We start from the raw sequence: 26,057 nt of genomic DNA on the forward strand, positions 1-26,057 counted from the left end.
ACAGCTTAGATCAGTGTTTTCAACTGGCAGGTTAAGAAAAAACGTTTCATGGCTCTTGATATCATTAAATTACAGGCATTAACCATAACAATAACAATAAAACTACAGAAAGCACTTAATAAATAAACTATTTGATTTGAATACAAACTTCACAATAGCAATAATTTTCATTTCTCAGAAAAAATATCTCTTCAATAATTAATTAATTTCAGGATAAAAAGCAGAGACAGATCAGATAAGGTTGTAGCTGAAATAATTGCTGAGCACAAATAGGGTAAAAATTAAGTAAGTTGTTTCCAAGTAAAGCTGACCTATAACATTGTCAGATAATAAAACTTGAACATTATAAATTAAACATATGATATGACTGTACGAATATATACAATCAATCACATCATTGTTCTGAAAACCTTTCAGAGTATATCAACTTTTGAATGATTTCAGTAATATTTATGTGGTCATCATTATCTGTACTTAGATAGTACACATGATTAGACATTGCCCACGGGATTTTTTTAATGGTATTAGGGGCATACAAATTTGTTATTACAAGCCTGCTTGTTTGTCATTTTTTGTCGCATATTTGAGCATATTCGATTGGTGTTGAAAATTTAGTAAGGCTTAGATTAAGAGAAGGTCTGTTAGCAATTTTTTCAACTAAATAGATTAATTCTTTTAATCTTCTGCATAACAATTAGAATCACAATAATTTTAAAAGTATAGTTAAGTTTGAATAATGATTTTGTGAAATCTTAAAAAATAAAATAAAAATAAAAAACATAATATGTTGATGCCAAATTATAATTATTAAAAGTTGTATCTACATTGAAAATACAGAGTTGGATTTTTTGCAAATTATAATGAAAGAATAGTTATTAGATTTAAATATTCTTAAACTTGCAATTATTTTCCATTTAGACTTAGAAATTGTGCTATACAAAATACCTTACAATCAAATTTCTCAATATATCTTTATATTTTTAAGATTCTATATAATCAATATTTTTAACATATTACTAATAAGGATTAGTAATTTTTAACCTACATTAATGAAAAATTNTATTTATTTATTTTTTAGAGAATACGAGGGAAGCGGCGCTTCCAACGCTTCTAATGACGGCACGCCACTGCTGTACAGTAGTAATGTGAACTCTAAGCATACTGATACATAGATTCTGAAAATGAAATTTGATGCAATAAATCAATACTGTATTTACTACGTCAGTTTGGTTAAGCCTCTGATTTTGTTTTAAACTAATCAACGACAGAACTACTGATTCAGTAATTTGGATTAACATCCCTATACTTGTGACGAAATCTGTCGTTCTACTGTGAGTTTCGTGTTAGATTTTAGCAGTGGCGTGCGGTCATTAGAAGCGATGGATGCGCCGCTTCCCTTGTATTTTCTAAATAATAAATACATATTAATTTTACTTATATGAAAATAATCGCACATTATTTTATTATAACCACATTATGTATCTTATTACAAATTTCTATACTACACGTCTACTACAGCAGTGGCGTGCCGTGACNAATTAATAATATTAATATTAATAATATTATAATTAATAGAAATATTTTGCTGCTTACATTAGTAGTCATTAGATAAAATGAAAATTTTCCTGTTTACTGTAAATGTTTATTTTCCACTTTCTACACGAGTTGGCAATTATCTAAAATTCAGTCCACAAATACTTTTAAAAAAAAAGTATCCACAGGGCGGAAAAGTTAAGAGGGCCTTTTAAAGCAGGCCCATTATGGGGCGACCAGATGGTGAGGGACGGGCCCGACATATCCGAACCGCCCACCCCCGAAGAATCCCCGAAAAATTCTTGGGGATTCTTTGACCCGTCCGGATTCGATGCTGGGTCCCCCAGAGCGGTAGGCTGCCACCTTGACCGCTCGGCCGTCTAATCCAAGGTAGTAGAAACGTATCAATCATAACACGTAAAATTCCCTTCAGGTATCTAAAAATGAACATTTCCAAAGTCAGAAAAAGATATAAAGATGTGTTGAGGACTGTGAAGTCGGTAAAAAAACTCGACTCCGACTCCGGCAAAATTAAACACTGTCATTTTATGGGGGCAGAGGCGCTCATAAGGGGTTACCTTACTCTGAACTCTGAAAGGAGCTCCAGGCATTTACCCAAATACATATTAATGTAAGTTAAATATTAAAAATACTATTTGTATTAAAAAATTAATTTTTAACAAATATTAATTAAGAGGAGAAAGGGGGCAATAAAATTGAACATTACATATCTTTATTCTACAGCTTTTGCACTTCAATTTCACCTTTCCAGAAAAGTTATTCCAACTAAGAAGTGTGCGATCTAGCTACTTCAGCTCCTTGTTCAGAATCTGGCTCATTCAGAAAAATAGAATACTTATTTAGAGCGGGGATAAGAAAGGAATGAATCAATAATAATCAAATTCAATTGGGTCAAAATAATTTAACTACTAAACACAGATACTACAAAGAAAACTATTGATACATATTTAATAAATTAAATTGTTGCATTTTCTACAGTATTTAAAATGTATTTGTATTTTGTTAGAATTCATTTATTTTAAAAAATTAATAAATATAAAATTTATTTTTTATTTAAACGAAAGAAAATTTAATTAAAAAATGTCACAGCCCGAATGCGTTTCATTTTGACTTTACGGATATGGTTGAATGGGAGATATTTTTATTGTTCTTTTCAGAAGAATTTTTCTCTATATTATTTCATCTGATATTTGCTATTGTACGGGTACAAAGAGATAAAAACTTAAATATTGAATTATTTAAATTCTGTATAAATTTCAGTAATTTTGAAACAAAAAAGAAAATAACACTGCAATTAACAATAGCTGAAATTACGTATTTGATAATTATTATTAAAGAAGCGATACTTTGTATTATAAGCTTAGTTCTGAAATATTCGCTAAATAATCATTTGGAATTTCGTAAGACCGAGTTTCGGTTGGTATAATTTCGTATAGTAGTCGAATCCCGGGAGCACGCTTTCGTTCGACGTGGAATACGGCGATTCAAATCCAAGTTACGCGATTGCTAGATATTTAGCAGAATGTGTGTCACAGATTACACGCTCCGTCTTGGCCCGGTCCGAGTGCAATGACTAAATCTCAACCGAGATGTTACCATCTCGAACACGGCGAAGATTCTGATTTCTTCAGTTTCATTACAACACATTCTTACAAACACCCCGACGTTAATATTCACAATTGAACATTTTCTAATTTGTTGGTCACATCCATTCGTTTACATATTACACGTTATCGTTGTAAACAAATTCAACTCCTCGGTTTTCATCCTGGGAAGTGGAAACGCCACTTCATGATTTCGAGTGGCGGCTAAAGGGGTTCTGGTACAATAGACACTAGGGATTGTAAATTTACCGACTTTTCATTTACCGGTAATTCGGTAAATGAAAATTAAAATACCGGTTTACCGNTTGTTTGCATTGTAATCTTTTTTTTTCTTGATAAATTTCTCTATAGCACTTCAAAAGTTCACTCATCCCACATTCAACTTTATGTTAAAATGTTCAGTATTAGGATCCATAGCCTCAAGTTCCAGCAGAGCTGCATTAATTTTGGAGAACACACCAGCTAACCCATGTACAGTACCATGAATTTCTTTTTCAGTCTTCAGTTCTTTCATCTTCTTCCTCTTCCAAATACTGCATCGCTTTTAACCCTGTTAAATCTTCATTTGTTAGCTCTCCATTGGCATAATCCACTAATTCAGCAATGTCTTCCACTTCAACATCTAAATTAAACACATTGGCAAGGCCTGCAATTGTTTAAATTACATCAAACTGACTAAAAAAGTCCATAGCAAGCCTATACTACACTCAGTGAGCATGTCACCAATCACCACTGATCGACACTCAAGCTGAGAAAGGGGATTACCCAAATTGTAGGTCGAAACTCGATTGGCCGTAAGTGTGAGTGGTCTTTAAGCAGATATGTCGTAAAGTGAGGAGTACCTGTACTACAGGTTCTATTTATTATGGTTGCAAGATGAGATATGTAAATTCTCATAAATTCTTACCTTCCATTCTCCTCCATTATTTTTTTATGTTAACAAATTTAAAATTTATATTATTTACTCAATGCATGTGAAGATGAATCTATATATTAGAAAATACAACAGTAGACATATTAATATATTCATAATATTAATAGTATAACACTGCTCTTTCTATATTCATTTGTATTTTTCTAAATAATGTTATAAATTTTACCTCAAAAATCAATAGGCATATGCATTCATTATTTATAAAAAGAAAAGCACTTTTAAACCTCAATTATTATTTCTAGATAATTTCTTAATGTATTTTTATGTAAAAGTCATTGATTTTCAAGTTATTTTAACTCTAAAAACTAATAAATTACTTCTTCTACTTTGTCTAACCTTGAAAAATTATTTATAATCAAACAACAATTACTTCATTATTTAACTAGAGCATTACTTCTAATGAGAAATGAGCTTATTATAGATGTTTGATAATATAAACTTAGTATGGATTATTTACAAATAATCCATACTAAGTTATTTTTTTACTCACATCATCAATTAATGCAACAAAGTGCTGCAAAATATTAATAAATTATAGAGTTTTACCATGTTACTGATCAATTGCACAATACCTCACTGTATCGACAATATAGTAATGTGTTACACATACAACAAAAATAAACCTGCTCTTGTTTAATTATGAGTTAACTTCGATAAACAGTCTGGTGTCAGCAATACAGTGACATGTTGTATAGTAATGTATTGCGTGTTAAGTTAGTTTTATTTTTAAAATTAAATAAATACAGTTCTAAACTAGTTTAACAAGAAGTTTAACTTACATTGTGTATGACACATCATATATAAATAAATTTAAAATAAAGAAGAAGAAACATCATTACCTCTTCAGAGGAAAACATTCAAGTATTAATATTATATTAGATCTACAACAAAGAACTATGATTAAAAATAAGCATTTTAATTGTTCATTTTTATAAAATTAATATAAGAACTTTTTACATCAAATTTACAATTAAAAAAATGTATATTCACATGAATGCAATTTTATATTTTAATTAAAGTTTGATGATAATTAAATATAAAATTTAAAACAGATACCATTTTAAATGTATTTATTTTAATAATATAAACTGTGTAATTATAATTTAAATCTGTAGAAACATCTCAAGAACATTTAACAGAACATACTCAGCAAATAATTATTAGATTATCAAAACACATCTTATGTTGCTGAGATAATTTATTGAAACATACTAATGTTTTCAGCATATTCCATAAGCCATCCTCAGGTTAAACCAGCAGATTGGAACATTCGTGTTCCAAAAATAGAATACATGTATTTAAATACAAAAATTAATAACAGAAAACAGTCAATATAGTCAAAAAGAACTCCATTTCCATGAACTCCTAATTTATGCCTTAGTTTATAATTTTGTGTATTATGAATATACCTTACTAATTTATATTAATGTTTGTTTAAGATATTATTACTGAATTATTATTATTATTATTATTTCTGATTTTGTTTTTCTTTTATATTTATAATTTTTCTGCTGTTTTCTTGTTTCCTGTTATTAATTTTTGTATTTAAATATACATATTCTGTTTTTGGAATGCCAATGTTCCAATCTTCTGGTTTAACCTGAGGATGGCCTATGGAATAGGCCAAAAACGTTAGTATGTTTTCAATAAATTATCTCGGCAACATAAGGTGTGTTTTGATAATCATCTCAAGAACAGTTGTTTAATAAAATGGAAACTAGTAGCACATTAGGCATATGAAAATTTAATTTAAAAATGTCACAGCCCGAATGCGTTTCATTTTGACTTTACGGATATGGTTGAATGGGAGATATTTTTATTGTTCTTTTCAGAAGAATTTTTCTCTATATTATTTCATCTGATATTTGCTATTGTACGGGTACAAAGAGATAAAAACTTAAATATTGAATTATTTAAATTCTGTATAAATTTCAGTAATTTTGAAACAAAAAAGAAAATAACACTGCAATTAACAATAGCTGAAATTACGTATTTGATAATTATTATTAAAGAAGCGATACTTTGTATTATAAGCTTAGTTCTGAAATATTCGCTAAATAATCATTTGGAATTTCGTAAGACCGAGTTTCGGTTGGTATAATTTCGTATAGTAGTCGAATCCCGGGAGCACGCTTTCGTTCGACGTGGAATACGGCGATTCATTAATTTTAATTATATGAAAATAATCGCACATTATTTTATTATAACCACATTATGTATCTTATTACAAATTTATATACTACACGTGAAAAAAAAATATAAGATTGCTATTGTATATTCGAATATGAGTAGCGGAGTGGAAATGCTGTATTGTCAACATCCAAAAAGCCAGATTCACGCATGCGCTTTACAGAGCACCAACGTCACCCGGTGGAAGCCTAGGACCTTGGGTGGCTGCTACACGTATAACGCATCCAATTCTATCCAGGACCGGTTCCGGGCTGTTAAATAATCTATTAATTAAAAATATATTTAAAGAAAGAATTAACTGATTCCTCCTGGAAGTCGGCTTCCTATCATCAAATGTCACGGCACGCCACTGGATTTTAGGGTTTCGTTTGGTTTCTCGCACCAAATTACTCTTAAACACCTCTTGGCCCTTTTGTGTGGTGGATGTAGACCACCACACAAAGGACTACAAAATTCATTCAATTAAGAAGCAAACGTCTCTCCTTTCACGTAACCCGACGACGCGATTCTCCATCGTTTGATTCGAACTTTTGGTAGAGAAAGTTCTCTACCAAAAGTTCTGAAGTACTGCTCAATGCATACTTTTATCTGCTGCTACTTAAAACGTTAAAATTCAATATATTAGCGCGAAAGCTAAGACCGGATATGCTTATGCTTAATGCACCCGTGGCTTATCTTTGACGGGCCTCAAATTACTGCTCGGAAATATTTTTAATTCCTCAATTGAATTTGACCGGAGACTTCATATGTACAGTACTTAATTAAATACAGGCCATATATCGTACACAGGACCGTTTTTAGTATATACTCATGGACCGAAAATTGTTTCCAGTTGCTTACGATCTTTTCGGAATTCAAAAATACAAGTAAAAATAGATCACGAGTAATTCCTTCGTTAAATATTAATGGGTTGTCCACTTTCGTAAAACGAAATTATGATATAAACACACAATTATTGATGAACATATCATTATAAGTATTGTTTCATATCTCTACCTTCTTTTCACTAACCGATTGTTTAAAATATACTACAAAAATTTTATACGTTTTTCAACTAGTAACACTCCAAGCGACCAAAGATTGAGCAGAAATCTGCCGGCCTGAGGTAATCAGCTTTTAATTAGTAGTATTAATTTATTACAGTAATAGAATTTTAATATTTTATAGAAATATTTTAATATAATAATTATAATTAATAATATTAATATTAATAATATTATAATTAATAGAAATATTTTGCTGCTTACATTAGTAGTCATTAGATAAAATGAAAATTTTCCTGTTTACTGTAAATGTTTATTTTCCACTTTCTACACGAGTTGGCAATTATCTAAAATTCAGTCCACAAATACTTTTAAAAAAAAAAGTATCCACAGGGCGGAAAAGTTAAGAGGGCCTTTTAAAGCAGGCCCATTATGGGGCGACCAGATGGTGAGGGACGGGCCCGACATATCCGAACCGCCCACCCCCGAAGAATCCCCGAAAAATTCTTGGGGATTCTTTGACCCGTCCGGATTCGATGCTGGGTCCCCCCAGAGCGGTAGGCTGCCACCTTGACCGCTCGGCCGTCTAATCCGCAGGTACTAGAAACGTATCAATCATAACACGTAAAATTCCCTTCAGGTATCTAAAAATGAACATTTCCAAAGTCAGAAAAAGATATAAAGATGTGTTGAGGACTGTGAAGTCGGTAAAAAAACTCGACTCCGACTCCGGCAAAATTAAACACTGTCATTTTATGGGGGCAGAGGCGCTCATAAGGGGTTACCTTACTCTGAACTCTGAAAGGAGCTCCAGGCATTTACCCAAATACATATTAATGTAAGTTAAATATTAAAAATACTATTTGTATTAAAAAATTAATTTTTAACAAATATTAATTAAGAGGAGAAAGGGGGCAATAAAATTGAACATTACATATCTTTATTCTACAGCTTTTGCACTTCAATTTCACCTTTCCAGAAAAGTTATTCCAACTAAGAAGTGTGCGATCTAGCTACTTCAGCTCCTTGTTCAGAATCTGGCTCATTCAGAAAAATAGAATACTTATTTAGAGCGGGGATAAGAAAGGAATGAATCAATAATAATCAAATTCAATTGGGTCAAAATAATTTAACTACTAAACACAGATACTACAAAGAAAACTATTGATACATATTTAATAAATTAAATTGTTGCATTTTCTACAGTATTTAAAATGTATTTGTATTTTGTTAGAATTCATTTATTTTAAAAAATTAATAAATATAAAATTTATTTTTTATTTAAACGAAAGAAAATTTAATTAAAAAATGTCACAGCCCGAATGCGTTTCATTTTGACTTTACGGATATGGTTGAATGGGAGATATTTTTATTGTTCTTTTCAGAAGAATTTTTCTCTATATTATTTCATCTGATATTTGCTATTGTACGGGTACAAAGAGATAAAAACTTAAATATTGAATTATTTAAATTCTGTATAAATTTCAGTAATTTTGAAACAAAAAAGAAAATAACACTGCAATTAACAATAGCTGAAATTACGTATTTGATAATTATTATTAAAGAAGCGATACTTTGTATTATAAGCTTAGTTCTGAAATATTCGCTAAATAATCATTTGGAATTTCGTAAGACCGAGTTTCGGTTGGTATAATTTCGTATAGTAGTCGAATCCCGGGAGCACGCTTTCGTTCGACGTGGAATACGGCGATTCAAATCCAAGTTACGCGATTGCTAGATATTTAGCAGAATGTGTGTCACAGATTACACGCTCCGTCTTGGCCCGGTCCGAGTGCAATGACTAAATCTCAACCGAGATGTTACCATCTCGAACACGGCGAAGATTCTGATTTCTTCAGTTTCATTACAACACATTCTTACAAACACCCCGACGTTAATATTCAGAATTGAACATTTTCTAATTTGTTGGTCACATCCATTCGTTTACATATTACACGTTATCGTTGTAAACAAATTCAACTCCTCGGTTTTCATCCTGGGAAGTGGAAACGCCACTTCATGATTTCGAGTGGCGGCTAAAGGGGTTCTGGTACAATAGACACTAGGGATTGTAAATTTACCGACTTTTCATTTACCGGTAATTCGGTAAATGAAAATTAAAATACCGGTTTACCGNCTTTTAATTATTTAAGTTATTGTCGAAAGTGGAAAACTGTAAATAATAATAATTTTTGCATGTTGGAAATGATTACATGAAATGTGTCTGCGATTTAAAACTATGAAAATAAAATAGACATTAAGTTCGTACAATCTGTAATGAAAAAAAACAAAATCTTACCTTTCTTTGGCCTTTTTTGATATTTGCATTGGAGTCTTTGTTTAGTCGACTGTTAATTTGTAAGAATTAAAAAAGCATTGATTAAAACTGCGCGAACTTCGTTTAGAATCCACACCGATATCAAATACACGAGTGCGTGCGATATAAACGTAACTGGAGAAACTATGAAACAATATACGAGCGTGGTCGGGTGTATGCAGAGGGGAGTGCTTATGGTGATGCAGCATTCTCTTGATCCAAATCAATCGGTTTTGTTACTTAAATATAACAACTCATATCGCATGACTTTGATTTGATAACATTTAAGAAATTCTAAGATAATTAACATTTCCGAAAAAGGATAGGGGGACGCGCCCCCGTATGGATTTTTCATTTACCGAATTACCGGTAAATTTCAAAAATTTACCGGTAAGTTTACCGAATGTTTTTTTGTCAATTTATCGGTTAACCGGTATACAATCCCTAATAGACACAACTATAGTGTGTCTAAGATTTAAGCTTGCCTGTGAAACATTCTAGCGATATATCTAAGTGATGTTTTAGAAAAATGTTAAATCGTGCTTATCAATCGACATATCTTAAAAGAAACTATCAATTTTTCATTTAAACTGTCTCAAAAAGATTATTCTATTTGTAGTAGGCTAATTTCCTTAATTATCAATCGAAATTCGATTCCTGTGTAAAGGAGTATACTTACTACGAGAGTATGAGTAGTATCATTGATTTAATAAAATAATCCAAAAAATTAAAGCTAACAGATATTTCATCTTTCTAAAGTACTTACGTAAGACAGAACTTTGAATTCAATGAAATGTATTAGAGATACTCGACAAAAACTCAGACAATTCTCAGGTGAGGGAGATTAGACGAAATATTTGAAATTCAATTAAACTTCCCCACTATCTATCTCTTCGTGATACCCTAAGAAACGATGGATAATTTCCAAGACTCCTGAAGTAGTTGTGGCAGTGCTGCGGACGACTAGTCATCAACCTAGACTAAACTCTTTTGGACTTACTAAAACGGTTTGAAATTTTCGCCATATTCCAATATAGGCATCAGAGGAGGAAGAGAAAACAATTTCCTAAAAATATCAAAATTTTGGAACAAATTAATGCTACAAAATTATTTATATGAATAAGTAAAAATGCCGTGAACACTGTAGTAGTATTGACATTATGGTAATCCCATAGAAGTGATAAACAAAATATTAAAAAAAGTCTATATGTTTAAGAAAATTGTTTGTTAAAAAATAAGATAAAACTTATATTTCTTTATAAATTTTTAAAAAGATAAAGATTACATTTTTGTATAACTTTTATTTTTCATTATGAAATGAACATTTATTTCCAATTTTTCTTTTGAATACAGTATAGGTAACCCCCGTAAAACACGGTAGTTACGTTCCAAAAATTGCCGTGTTATGCGAATCCGTGTTATACGAAACAAAGAACTAATACGAAAAGGAGAGTTAGGTTCCAAAAATTAAAAAACATGCTAGTATATTTTTATAATTAAGATAAATATCTTCATTAAAAATTTTTTAAGTGATACATATTAATATAAATTAAACAATGTTTTCTTCGTCATCACTAAAAACACTATTAATTAACCGAGAGCGTTTTCTTTTTGGCAAGTTATCCTTATCCTCTGAGCATTTTTCTGCATTATCTTCAGATCCATGCTTTACCTTTTGCAAAATGTATGTAATTTTAGATTGCTTGCTTCTAGTTAAAAGGTCTTTATAAATTTCCTTATATGGTGCTAAGCACTTATGAAGAATAAAGCAAGTATGGAATAAGGGAAAAACATTCGGCAACATCAGAAGCAGAAGCGTCGCGATCTGGCAACATTGAAACAAGTTTCGAGAAGGACCACGTGTATCGACAGAAGGCGAGAAGAGAAAATTTACATACTTAAGTACTAATAGTTCACGAAAATAATAATTTTCGTGAACTATTATTACTTAAGTATGTAAAAATTTATTACGTTTCCTGTTGTACGAGGGTTTTACCCAATTCTCGAACCGTGTCAGAGTAAATCCGTGCTATAAAAGTACCGTGTTATACGGGGGATGGTACCAATTCTCGAACCGTGTTAGAGTGAATCCGTGCTATAGAAGTGCCGTGTTATACGGGGGTTACCTGTATATAAAATAATAGTAAATAAAAAGACGACCTGAATTAAATATTTATGTCAAAATCATTTCCAACATGCAAAGATTATTATTATTTAGAGTTGTTTTCCATTTTCGACAATGGCAATTAATATCTTATCATTATTATTTTATGAAAATAAACTTAAATAATTAAAAGATATTAATGGCAATTAATATCTTTTAATTATTTAAGTTATTGTCGAAAGTGGAAAACTGTAAATAATAATAATTTTTGCATGTTGGAAATGATTACATGAAATGTGTCTGCGATTTAAAACTATGAAAATAAAATAGACATTAAGTTCATACAATCTGTAATGAAAAAAAACAAAATCTTACCTTTCTTTGGCCTTTTTTGATATTTGCATTGGAGTCTTTGTTTAGTCGACTGTTAATTTGTAAGAATTAAAAAAGCATTGATTAAAACTGCGCGAACTTCGTTTAGAATCCACACCGATATCAAATACACGAGTGCGTGCGATATAAACGTAACTGGAGAAACTATGAAACAATATACGAGCGTGGTCGGGCGTATGCAGAGGGGAGTGCTTATGGTGATGCAGCATTCTCTTGATCCAAATCAATCGGTTTTGTTACTTAAATATAACAACTCATATCGCATGACTTTGATTTGATAACATTTAAGAAATTCTAAGATAATTAACATTTCCGAAAAAGGATAGGGGGACGCGCCCCCCAAATCTGACTAGAATAGCATCCATATTCTCCAACCTGGATGAGTCATTGAGAGTGGTCTAAATGTCAATCATTCCGCGAATATGAAGTTTTTTCCACCGTATATAAAACTTAGCATTAATATTTATAATTAAATTAATGTTACGAAAAAATTCGTAATGAAGTGTTACATGTTTTAGTTTTGCTGTACCGATAATTAAATAAGAAATTCAATAAAATTTTACTTTCATTATAAGTACTCGGTTCATTATTGCCAATAACTAGGGGAAAGCAATTTAGATAAAGACAATTGTATACGAGGTTGCTCTCTGTTCAAGTAGTTTATCGCCACATTAAACGTGCAACATAAGTAACAGTTTATTGACTTTAAATATACTTTATTAATTTCAAGTATCATAAATTTTTTTAAAAATTGGTACGATCTTCCATTTACTGGCTCTCACCAAATGACTAGACGTGGATATCCCGATCATGTCATTGCATTATTTTGATCGTATTTTGCTTTCTAAATATTTCAAGTGTTCACATGCTTCTTGCTTTTTCTTTTCCCTAATTTCTTTTTATTCTTGATGGAAGGTTATGAACAGATCAAAATAATTGTGAGTGCCCGTCCTAATTTCGTGTAAAAGGTTTACATTTAATATCCCTTCTTTAACGTATCTCTTTTTGAAATGTGTTTAAAATATGTTATTCTGCTTTAATTTTTATGTTATGTTACACTTTTGTTAAAAAAGGAAAGATATTATTTTATGCAGAAGAAGTAAAGCTTCAAAAAGTAAGAAACAAAAGAATTTTAAAACATGAATTTGGAGTTCAATTACTGGAGAGAGAAAAACAGTATAAAATAGAAATTGATTTAATTATCATTATAAAATGCTTAGTTTTCCAACGAACTAATATTTTTACAATAAGAAACCCTAGTCGATATGTTTAAAGAATGTTTTAATATTAAACGATTTGAGTCCTTTACATGATACTTTGAACAATTTTCCGTTATCAATGATAGGCAAGTAAACGTACCCTGAAGAGACTCAAACTCACTCTGTAGATAATTTATTAAAGATACAAATGACATTTACACAATATCAAGAAATGTTACTGTCTACGGAACAGAATATGATTTTTCTGTTCACCGATACAGAAAAGCATCATGACATAAATGTTTGTACAACTGCAAGGACAGTTTGAACAATATGAAGATTGTTTTTATGAAGATTTGCTAATGATAGTATCATCAATGTCTTACTAAATAAATACAGCCATGAAAACAGAATGAAGCACTCTGATGGATCTATAAATGTGAGATGTAAAACTCATGAAACAGACAATTACAATGTGCTTATTGAAGATGGGATTGGTGCTTTTAGTTTCCTCTCCATTGTCTGCATTGTAAAAAAATAATCCATCCCATGAGAACGACAGAAAGTCATGTCTTTTTGTATATAGTACAGCACAGAATTGCTTACAAAACTACCATGTTATCTTTGTTTCGTTATTACTTTAGGGGATTACATTACAAGGATAATGGTTTCTGATGGTGCCAATTTGCAGACAAATATATCAAAACACACTGGTCTTGTTTGCAGAGTTAATTAGCATGGACATGAAATACAATTTCTTCATCTGATTTTTAATCTTTTTGATATTCACAATATATGTCTCTACAGTAATTCACATAAAAGTGCAATGTAACCGAAATAGAATTTTTTATTCGGTAATCTACCATTTTTTGAGAATCGCTCTTAACTTGAAGCGACTTATTGTGCCTTGAAATTTTGCATCCTTTCTCCCATATTTTTGAGTTTGATGTGATTTGGAGTTAACCAATATTTACACAACAAAGTTCAAATGAAGTTAAAAAGTTGTCAACACTATTGCAAATCCCATGTACATAACTGCCTCTTTTCACAATCACAGCGTTTTCACTCTCTCTCTCTCTCTGATGTGGAATGGATCAGTCAACATTACCTTTGACACCTTGCACATTTCATTGTTTACTGCATAGAATCAAAACACAGGCTAAATCAGATGTCTGACGGTTAAAAGCTGGTACCGTGACGCCTATAAATTTGCACTATGCACGATATATAAATGTATATCTGGAAGAATTTGACCAGATGATTTTATTAAATGCAGGAAAATTTTTTTTTACCAATCATCATGTGATACTTTGTCTGAAACATTTGATTTTTTGTACAAAGAAAGATTCTAAAACTTCAGCACACTGATAAAATGAGGAATTCCGTGGATTATAATAGCGGCAATTATCAAATATTTTTGTCATATCACCAATAAAATCTGCTAATTTATGATACAAACGATTATTTAATTTCTGTTCCACTGTCTTCAAATCTGAAATGACAAAACATAAATTATAATTAATTTGATAGATCCTATTAATAGTTTATTTTATTCCCTAAGAATTATTAACAAAGAAAAATTAATATAATTGAGAAACTCATACAATTATTAAGCAAATGGTTAAAATAATTAGGAAATTTGCACTGTAACTTTAAACTTTTTAACTGCACTTACTAAAAATAATTTTCTAAAGCTGGAAATTGAAAAATTTTCACAATTTATGTTACCACAGAAGAAAAGATGTTTTCTTCAAGTATCAGATCAAGTGCAATACTGAAATGTGCAGCTTATAAATTACAATAGTTTTTATCTAAACTTTTAGGACACATATTCAGAAAGTATATATAGTTTAGTTTTAAAAAACAATTGAAAAATTTTATTTTTTAACACATACTACTTCTATTCCATATAGTCACCTCCATTATTGAGGCACTATTTGCAGTGAGAGAATTTTTTTATACATACTCTTCATAGAATATGGCTGCCTGCTATATTAGCCACTTCTTCACAGCTTCTTTCAGGTTACCATTGTTGTCAAAATGCTGGGCAACTAGGTACTACTTCAAAAGTAAGAGGAGACTAAAGTCATTTGGTGTTAAGTCAGGGGTGTATGGGAGGTAGTCTGTTTCTATCCAAATAAAGTGATGAGGATTTGAGAGTGAGCAGCAGTTTGTGGCCTGACATTTTCATAACGCAAAAAAATTGCTGGTTCTTAATATTTCATGCCTTTTACTTTTATATTTTCTTAGTCATGAAGAAGTTCCTGATTGGCAAGCATTTTTATGATGATAATGACCTGAAATGTAGTGTAGAAATGCTAACATTGCAGATAGCTAATCTTACAATGAGTATACAAAAATTTTGCCTTGTAATAGTAAGTGTAAAGCACAAGTTGATTCAAGTTCACATCCTACACATCTCAAATCATTTTTCCAAGAAAGTAATATATGTAAAATGTGATAAAACTATTTAAATTCTTTAAACTTTTTCAAAGCTGAACTTTCTGAATATGCCTCAAAATAAAAATGCAGTTTATAAGTTATAAAAAATTTCTGATTTAAGTACAGTAGAGCATCAATTATCCAACCCCGATTAACCGTCACATCGGTTAACCGACCATTCTAGTCGGCAAATTTCAAATGTCCACTACTGATGTGGCACTACAATATTTGGCTATGTCTTGGCTACTTTAATATTATTTTCATTAAATTTGTGCATGTTTTAGACGACAACACCGACTCAACCATTGAAGGGAGGCCAGTATTTAAACGAGGCTTAATTTTCTAATTATGAGTGGTTGTTTGTTTTGTGAGCAATAAAATAATTTAAAAATAATTTTTAATGATACAATAGCAAAGATTATTATTTAAAAAAAAATTTGTTAGGCTTAACATCGATGAAAATTCAACGCGAAGTTGGTTAATAGCGATATACTAATATACTAATTACATGGGATATACTAATATACTATACTAATAATGTATTTTTTTCATTCTTTTCGGTTATCTGATTTTTTCAGTTATCCGACCAACCTGAGTCCCCAATTGAGTCGGATAATCGGTGCTCTACTGTATATACACTCATTGCCATAAAAATTTGCCCACCAAGGAGGAGTTGTCAGAATCGAATGATATTGTACATGTGTGAGCATAATAGTGATATAAATAAGTGATTACAAAATGAAAATAAAAGGTTTATTGCAGGAAAAACTACAAATGAAAGGAGTACCCTATTGGGCTACCTCTAGTGTGAATACATGATGTGATATGAGCAGGCATGGAGGCATACAGGTGCCGTATGGTGTTCTGTGGCATCTCAGTTCACAATTGCTGCAAACAGTCCTCTAGTTCAGCCAAATTCCTAGGCTGTCCAACTTGGCATCCCAGGTGATCCCAGACATGTTCAATTGGTGACAAATCAGGAAAGTGTGGCAATTTGGCAGAAGCAGTCCTGTGACACCCTTACTGTGTGTGGTCAAGCATTATCCTGTTGGAAAATGGCTCTTGGAAGCCCTGCCATGAGAGGCAACATGTGTGGCTGCGGGATGTCACTAATATACCAGTGAGCTATCATGGTCCCTTGGATCACTACTAGAGATGACCAGCTGTAGTATGTGATGGCACTCCAGAACACCACACTGGTTGTGGGGTTAGCCAATCACCTCAATCCTGCTTGGAATAGCAGGATTGAGGCATTCACCATTGGTCCTCCAGACACAAACATGGCCATCATCAGTGCCTAAACTGAATCTGGATTCATTGCTGTAGATGACCCAGTTCCATTCCATTACAGTCTAATTTCATCGGAAGTGACACCACTTCAGAGGTGACTGGTGGCTGTCAATAGCAGCACATGTAATGGCTGCCATGATACTAAATGTTCCTCATCCAGTCACTTCAAAATGGTATAGAAAGACACATGGGCCTGTAATGATGGCACCACTTGTGTCTGGATGGCAGACAATAATAGTCAGCTGTGTGCATGCTTGTCGGAGGACCAGGCGGTCCTTTTGGCTAGTGGTCTGCCAAGGGTATCCTGAGCCAGGGTGCTGTATGTGCAGGTTCTCTCTTGTCCACTGGTCCAACACTTCCTCATATTATAGTCAGAATGACCTAGAAAGCATGAGCTATTCAACAAGATGACCATCTGGTTTCTCTCAACCCAATGATTCTTCCCCCTCTCAAACTTGGTTAATTGTTCAAATGGTTGGCGTTTTTGAACACCATATAGTTCAGACACACAACACAAGGCAATCTTCATTTTAAATTTATTCAATTTTGTTCAAATGGTCTTCAATTGTGACGTAAAGGCATCTCCCTCTTCAACAGGTAAACTGCAGACAGGATGTCTTTGCATACTTTTTTTATAGTCCAAGGGGGATGCACTTTAATGCCTTCTTTTGGCATTACACAATGAGCCATCATGCTATAACTCTAATCATTTCCATATCTACTTGAGACTTATCTGCATGCCAAGTTTTGCAACAATATGACAACTCCTTCTTGGTGCACTAATTCTTATGACAATGAGTGTATTTGGAATTATAAGTGTTAAAAATATTGAGAGAAAAAGCTATCATTTAAAGACCATTAAAAAAACATTTATATATATATTGATTATTATATGACTGAACATAAATGTTATATAGTACATATTTAAAATACAATACCTTAAGATTATAGATAAAAATAATTTCTCTGTAGTTAATTTCTCTTAAGTATTCTGAGTAATCCAGAATCATTTAACAAACATTTAACATTAAATCCAAATTAATATTGCAGTTAGAAAAAATTCCTAACAGACAAAGAATGGTATGAAAATTTTGAATAAATGAATAACAATTTAAAAGATTTTGGACTCTACACTAAAACAGTTTTTTGGAAAATTTTAATTTTCTTATGAAATATTTGGAATAGTGGAATAGTATCAATTTCTTTGAATGAATATTACATGGATTTTTCCAAAAACACTTCATTGTATTTCAGAACCTTTCAACATACTGTTTTGGCATTTTTCTTAATATGAATAGTCAAAGCCAAATAAACCTTTTTCTGATAAAAATTCAAACAAATGAATCATAAAAGAGCATTACTAGAATATTGTCACAAATAGAAAGAAAATTCTCATGATGATTTATATAATTTATTTAAATTAAATTAATTTGAAGTTTCAAGAATATATATTATAAATATTATAAACTTTATCAAAATTTTTTATATTACTTTTCATGGTCACAATTTAATTATTAATTTTTAAATTATAATGACGATTCATTTAAATTGACAATTAATAAAAACTAAGGTTAATGAGATTTGTCTTAAATTCTTATAAAGTGAGAAATTAAGACATTACCTTGTTCTATAAATTTGTTCTAATAAAAATAGCACTAGATTAATACAGTCTGTTTTTCCTTAGAAAGAATATTGTATTGATTTTTGCAATAATAGAATTTTCTCTTAGATCAAAGACATATCTCATTGTGTCTGCAAAGATCAGATTTGCCATCATAACAGTTTTTCTCACTTATTCTTCAATTATTATGATTTCTGACCCAAAAACTCATGCATATTCCTGTTTTCTAATCCCCAAATACAGTTCTGATATAACTTTGAAAAATTCTCCCTATTTCTGAAAATGAAGACATCAATGAAAAATCATTATTATTATTCAGCAAAAGATACCCAAAAAGCTGTGACAGATATGACAAGATGCTAAAACAAGAGAACTTCTGCCAGTGTTCCCAATGCTAATTTGTTATAAATGTATGATGTTGGAAGGAATTACAGTGGAACCTCAGTATACGACCTTAATCCGTTCCTGATGTTTGGACTTATACCAAATAGGACGTATACCGAACCAACCTTTCCCATAAGAAGTAATGTAAAAATGATTAATCCATTCTCATGTAAAAAAAAAATGGCTGGCTTTAAACACCTCGCTTTCCTGCTAATTCCTGCTTGATTTTTTATGAGATCAGCATGTATCTTTTTAGCTTTCTCACAAATAATTGCTTCTGATACACTGTCTTCAGCACACTGTTTTTCAGTTATCCAAAGCAAAAGCAATTTCTCAACATGATCTAATGTCTTCGATCTCTGTTTAGAAATTGATTTAACCCCTTTCGCAACATTAGTCGATTTAATAATGTCTTTATTCTTCACGATTGTCGATATCGTCATTCTCGGACATGCATGCCACCTTCACATTTCTCAACAATCTCTTTTTTCAATTCCATTGTGATTCTAGTCATTTTTTTAGTTTTCTGTTGCTTTTCATTTGTCTTTTTGCAATTCATGATTAATAAAAATAATAAAATTTTACTTACAAATTAAAATCAGAAGAAATTTAACAAAGTTATAAACCATGGCACCGGAAAATAGTCTGGTCTAGTACACCGATAGTACTACTTGTTCATAGATGGCGCATATAATTGAATTAAGTCGTATACTGAACAAAAGTTGTATACCGAGCAAAATTTGTTTTGTCCAAACAGGACTTATTCTGAATTGGACGTATTCTAAAGCAGACGTATACCGAGGTACCACTGTATTGTGATTGAATTGAAGACTAATTTTGTGTATATTTAATAAAGTATTTACAGTAAAACCTCTAATTAAAAATCCCCTCTTTAGAGAATTTTCCCTGGCAAATGCTATATATAATATAAATTAAACTGTTGAAATGTATTTTAACCTCTAATTAGTGAACTAATTAAATTTGGTGTAAGGAGGAAATGCCTTGGAGAACTCATTAATTATGAGTTCTCAAGGCATTTCCTCCTTACCCCAAACCTGTCTGGTCTCATCTCAATTTTTTCGTTGCTCTTGCAATCAACTACATCATGATCAGACAACCAATTTTCTGATGTGTCCATGATGCAAACACAATAATTTTTATGTTCCAATTATCTGCTGTCCATCTCATGCTATACTTTATCCAATGAGAGAATTATGAAAAAATTGCCACTTCCTTCTGATAATTAGGCCAGTCTTCATATATAATATAATAGTAGCTTATTTCTGATACTTGTAAGATGATCTACAGCCTCCATGAGAATGGAGAGCTGTTGGTGCAAAGACCATTTTGGGTCTCCTTTTGGAGACCCTGCTTATACAAATAATGATATTGAAGTAGAAAAATAATCTAGTATAAATGTTAGCCTTGACTAAAGATATTTCATTATTTGGAAAAAATCAGAAAACAAGCAATTTTTGAAGTTTTTCCTCTGATGGTCCTCTAAATCTTGTGGCTCCAGCTGTACTCTTTTCTCATAGGGCCTGATGATCAGTATATGAAGATCAGAAAACCTGATACAGCTTGATAATCGATCTGACACTACACTACACATAATGTACTGTACTAAGAGATGATTCATCTGTAGAAAATTTTCTCTCACATTCTTGTACATCACATTTATCACTAGTGAATAAGATAGCACGAACATCAAATATACTTATTATCAGACTATTTCCTTCCACAATGGATTTGACAAAGAAATAACACCGAGCTGTTATGCACATTTTGACTGAAGGAGTGAAGTCACCCAAAATACATTGACAAATAACTGTAAAGTTAGTATATTACTGACAACCATCACAGACGAAAGTATAAATTTTTGAAAAGGGTACACTGCCAACAAATATACTTTGACAGATCATTTGAAATCTGCAACATGCAATGGCACCATTGAAAGAACAGACAAACTTACTCACAATAACAAACATATCACAAAGGACAAGCTTGCTTGTTTAGTGAATTTTAGTCACAGTGCTTTACTCATATCATTATGATCATCTTCACTAAAGATCTATATGCAATAGATTTCTCATCACTTGAACACCAATCAGAAGGCAAACCATTTGGAACATCTCTTGTTTTTAATACAGGTTGGAAGGAGATAATCTGTCATAAATTGTGGCTGGTGATGAAACTTGCATCAGGCTGAAAATGATGGCACCAAGTGCTAGAATCATTAATGGAAACATCCAAAATCCCCTTTTCCCAAGAATCCAAAGGCTATTCAAAACAATATGGGGAAGATCAAGCTAACTTGATTTTTTGAAACAGACTGCTTCTTATCAAATTTCTGGATAAAAGAGATGCAATCAATTCGTTACAGTACCAGGACACTATGCTCTGTACAACAAGCAATCTGTACAACCAAATTCAAATGATCCAGGATGCTCTCCAAAGGAGATCCCTGGTCATTTGACTTCCCTCTTCACAACAATGCCTGTCCTCACACTGCATTATCCTAGCTTCACACAGAAACAGTGAATGCTTACAGGACATATGCAACAACATTCTCAATAACATTCATCAGTGGAGTATTAAGCATAGGCAACCCATTAACACAGACAAATGCAAAAGCAAACAATGGAAATTAAATATTTAGGTGTTACTCTTGATGAGAGACTTAACTTCACACCCCACATCAAATATATCACAGACAAAGCTAAAAAGACGGCCAACGCCCACATTAGTATTGCTAGGAACACATGGGGCCTTGGCCTTAACACTACTAAGCTTATTTACAGGGGGGCAATTCAGCCAGCACTCCACTATGTTGTACAGGTCTGGGATCACGTGGCCACCAAAGTCCATAACTGTAAAATCTTATCTGTTCAAAGGATTGCAGTTCTCTGCATTTGTAAGGCTTATAGGACCGCACCCACTAGTGCCCTTTTGGTAATGTCAGAATTGAAACCTATCAACTTAGAAATTAAATGTATTATTTGCCAGGAAATCTCGTCACCTTACTCTGGAGAGATTATAGCGACTCAGATGTCAATAAAATGATTAGAGTAAGTAAGATTCCCCCAGTTTGACCTTGATCGATGATATCAAAAACTTCAGCATCAACAAAAATACCCTTCTGACTTACAATTACCACCCCTCCCACTAGCTTGCCCCTGATGTTTACTTCAAAGATCCAGGTGATCATCCCATGTTTAGGATTTACACCAAAGGTTCCAAGATGGGTGCTGCCTTTGTAGTTTACTCCAACTTAGGCCACGAGCTTGCTTCCTTCTAGGTACACACTGCTCAATAGCACAGGCGGAAACATTAGCTATTTATATGAGCTTAATTCACATTAGGTGTAGGAAGGACAAAAGACACTATTTACACTATCACATTTATTCTGACAGTAGGGTAGCTTTACACAGGATTGCAAAGTCTGATAGCTGCTTAAAACTTGTCCATCTCATACACCACATTCTCAGACACTTAGATAACAACATTAGAATAGATTTCCAATGGGTCCCGGGTCATGCAGGGATTCTCAGCAACAAGACCGCTGACCATCTTGCCAAACAAGCTGCAAAGTCTTCAGTTACTAGTACTTTCTGTTACATTCCTACCTCATACATCAACAATCACGTCAAGAAAGCAAATCTTCATTCTCTGGCAAGACAGCTGGGACCATGACACCACTGGTAGGCTCACCTACACTTTCATCCCCAAGGTTGACACTACTGTGAATCTTCGCCACTTTTATCCTAGTTACACCTTGACTCAGCTACTTACAGGATACGTCAACTTTAAGCAATATTTGCATAGATTTAACCTTGGGAACAATCCACAATGTAATTGTGGTATTCAGGAGGAGCAAACACCACTTCACTTAGTTTTTCATTAATAGGTACAATCACATTAAGGATAGCTTATTGAGAGCTGTTATTCTTGAAGGGTACAACTGGCCTTGCAACCTGCACCAACTCATTCACACGCGTACGATGTTCCATCATCTACTTGCATTCATATTCCTTAGTGGGGCTCTTGAGAGCACTCACTCCAGGAGCATGGATGGCAATTAGCTTTCTCTTGCTTTGTTTCAACTGTCAGTATATAGCTGCCTTTTAACTTTGTATTTTAATTCTTATTTTCTATCTTTTTTCAGTATAAATTCAGTTAGTCCTAGTTGTAAGTTAGATTAGGGACTCTTAGCTTGGTTTCCAGTTAGGTTAACTGGAACTAACATTCAGAGCTATAGTTAGTATCAGATAATTCGCAATGATCAACCATCTAATAAAATAATTATTGGCAGATGATTAGCAAGTTATGGAACTCTTTCTCTTTCTCAAAGCCCACAGAGTGAAGAATTAAATAATAAATAAATGTATACACAGTCAACTCACCATAAAATGAATTCTCATGTTAAAGCAAATTCTGCCATTGCCCTAGCAAATTGCCATTGTTACAACATGAAAATTAATGTTGTGACTGACAATGGCATTAAAGCAAACAAAAATTTTACCAGAATTTGTTAAAACAAGGCTGTAAATTACCTTCACAACACCACAAGAAATAACCCTACTTCCAATAATGATTTTATTATTCATGTCGAAAAGTGTAAAAAGCAAACTGGTACTATAATAATTGTTCTATTTTGAGTAGTCTAGATTTTCTCTGAGTAAACAAAGACAAGTTCAACTTCCAATCATAGAGCAATTCAAACATCTGGTTTTAGCAGACCATTCAATGCACTCAAAAAACAGGTTAAAGTTTAAGGACATCCACCCTTTTAAATGGATGCAACCCATGCAAACACATGCTAGTTTGCATATCAGGGAGTGCATACAGTAATGCCAGGTTTGGCTATTTTTGTGCCAAATTTTACTCCTTTTTTATTCTTTTGGTGCCAAAAAATATTTTATACTTTTGCAATCTTCAACAGGAAAAAATCGTGGATTTCTTTCAGTTTTCTTTTGCTTAACCACTCTGATATACTGCTCAACGCTTTTTATTATTATTATTTGTGGTTTTAGGCCCCTTACCACTCAGAGAGCACAAAGAGGCTGTTCCACACTTAAACAGAAAATAGTCTCCTTATTTTGTTTGATTTTGAAATCAATTTTATTTAACTTTTTTTAGTCAGTTAATTCAAAATACAGTGTTGCCTCATATAACAGATGCCTTGAACAACGGACTTTCTGCGAACAAGTGCGAATGATGTTTCCACTCTTTTGCCGTTGCCAATGACAATCTGCTATTTTTATAATATATTCTAATAAATAAGGGAGCATTGCTCCCTTATTTATTAGACATTTATTCAAGTGTTGTGCAAATCATGGCTTCTAAAAAAAAACAAAGCTGATTTCAATTGAAACAAAGCAAGAAACCATCAGAAGAAGTGAAAGTTGACAAAANGTACAGTACATCACCTCAGTGCAGAGTATTTACATTTATTCAAGTGTTGTGCAAATCATGGCTTCTAAAAAAAAACAAAGCTGATTTCAATTGAAACAAAGCAAGAAACCATCAGAAGGAGTGAAAGTTGACAAAAACTTCCTTGTCAAATGGAGAAAGGGTCAGGAGTTTACCAACACTTATTATCCAAACAGAGCTGAGACCAACAGAATCAATGACCTCTACAATGACACCCTTGGCCATCATTTCTGACAGGTGTTGAAGAAGAGAGAGAAACAGACCACCTTGGACATGTTTTTCAAGAAGCCAGCTACCAAAAGACAAAGGATGGAACAAGAGGAGTTGACCCTGCAAGCCCCAGTAGCCTCTCCTGAATCTGACTCCGATTAAAAAACAATAAAAAGACACCTGCTGCAATATGTAAAAAGTCTGTATCTGTATGAATGTGTGAATAAAGTGTTCTTCCACCTCCTCCTCACAACATCTGACTACCCGGTATAATTGGCGACTGCTCCATTTTCATTTTTTTATGGTACAGTATGGTTATTTTATGCTGCAGAATGAATTATGTTTTAACATGTATTTCTATGGAAAAATGCGTTTCATATAACGGACTTTTCACTTAACAGACGTGCACCTAGAATAGATTAAGTACGTTATACAAAGCACCACTGTATTATAATTTAGATTTTGACTGCCTATTATACAACCTTGACCATAACCCTGAAAATTGTTAATACAAATTTTCTATAAAGTGAACTAATTACTGTTCCTCTAGCCATTCATGAACACGAGTTGACTATATATTCATTATAATCATTTATAGATTAAGATCATAATTACAGAAAACTTTTATTTAACTATTAAATTAATTTGTGCCAATTCTATCATTGTTATATTAGAAGTAAGAAATAATTGAATACAAATAGAAAAATAATAAATAGAATTAAATGAATTTTATTTTCTTAATAAAATTTAGTTCTATTTATTATAAGACTCATTCTGTAAATTCTGTTAATTACCCATTGGTTCTTTTATAACGATATAGTAATCTGGTACTTCTTTCCTATCAACTGGTCGTTGGAATGGCCAAGCCATCTTGTGAGACTACCATGAAAAACAATAAAAATAAAAAAAAAATGTATAATTTATATAATTCTTCGCACATTCATGATTTTTTTTTTGATATAAACTGATTTACCTGAAGACTTTTGAGCAGCTTCTTAAGATTTTCATAATCTTTTGGTTCTAATGGTTTGAGATTGGCATGATTAATATCTGTATTCTTTTGACAATTAGGACAAATATATTCATCAATAGAATCAGCTTCACTTTGTAGAACACCCACACACCTTCCATGAAACCAATCTTGGCACTGATCACAACATATGTAAAATCTACAGGAAAAAAAATTTTAAAAATGTAAATTAAAAATTTAAGTTTAAAATCAAAAATAATGTACAGGTAGGCCTCCTACAACACAGTAGCTACGTTCCTTGAAAATACTGCATTGTAGGAAATCGCATTATAGGAGACACCAACTTAATACAAAAACTGGGATTTGGTTCTAAAGAAAGAAAAGCTTGGCATTTGAATGGCATTTTTTGAATTTTTCAAACCAGCCATT

The 26,057-nt window shown here is 32.2% G+C and overlaps 1 protein-coding gene across 1 annotated transcript in view; it reads right to left on the minus strand.

Annotated features, from left to right (window-relative positions):
• Positions 1-12,057: 12,057 nt before the first annotated feature.
• Positions 12,058-26,057, minus strand: part of LOC111621537 (nucleosome-remodeling factor subunit BPTF-like) — a 93,868-nt gene continuing 79,868 nt past the window's right edge. Inside the window, exons 20-22 of the mRNA XM_023363696.1 lie at positions 25,632-25,827; positions 25,453-25,537; positions 12,058-14,770 (exon numbers count right to left, since the gene is read on the minus strand). Coding sequence (XP_023219464.1) covers positions 14,577-14,770; positions 25,453-25,537; positions 25,632-25,827 — 475 coding nt within the window. The 3' untranslated portion in view covers positions 12,058-14,576. The remainder of the gene's footprint in view (positions 14,771-25,452; positions 25,538-25,631; positions 25,828-26,057) is intronic.

The sequence above is a fragment of the Centruroides sculpturatus genome, unplaced genomic scaffold (genome assembly GCF_000671375.1).
Source record: "Centruroides sculpturatus isolate CEXI.00-Female unplaced genomic scaffold, Cexi_2.0 scaffold272, whole genome shotgun sequence".
In the NCBI taxonomy this organism is placed as follows: domain Eukaryota; kingdom Metazoa; phylum Arthropoda; class Arachnida; order Scorpiones; family Buthidae; genus Centruroides; species Centruroides sculpturatus.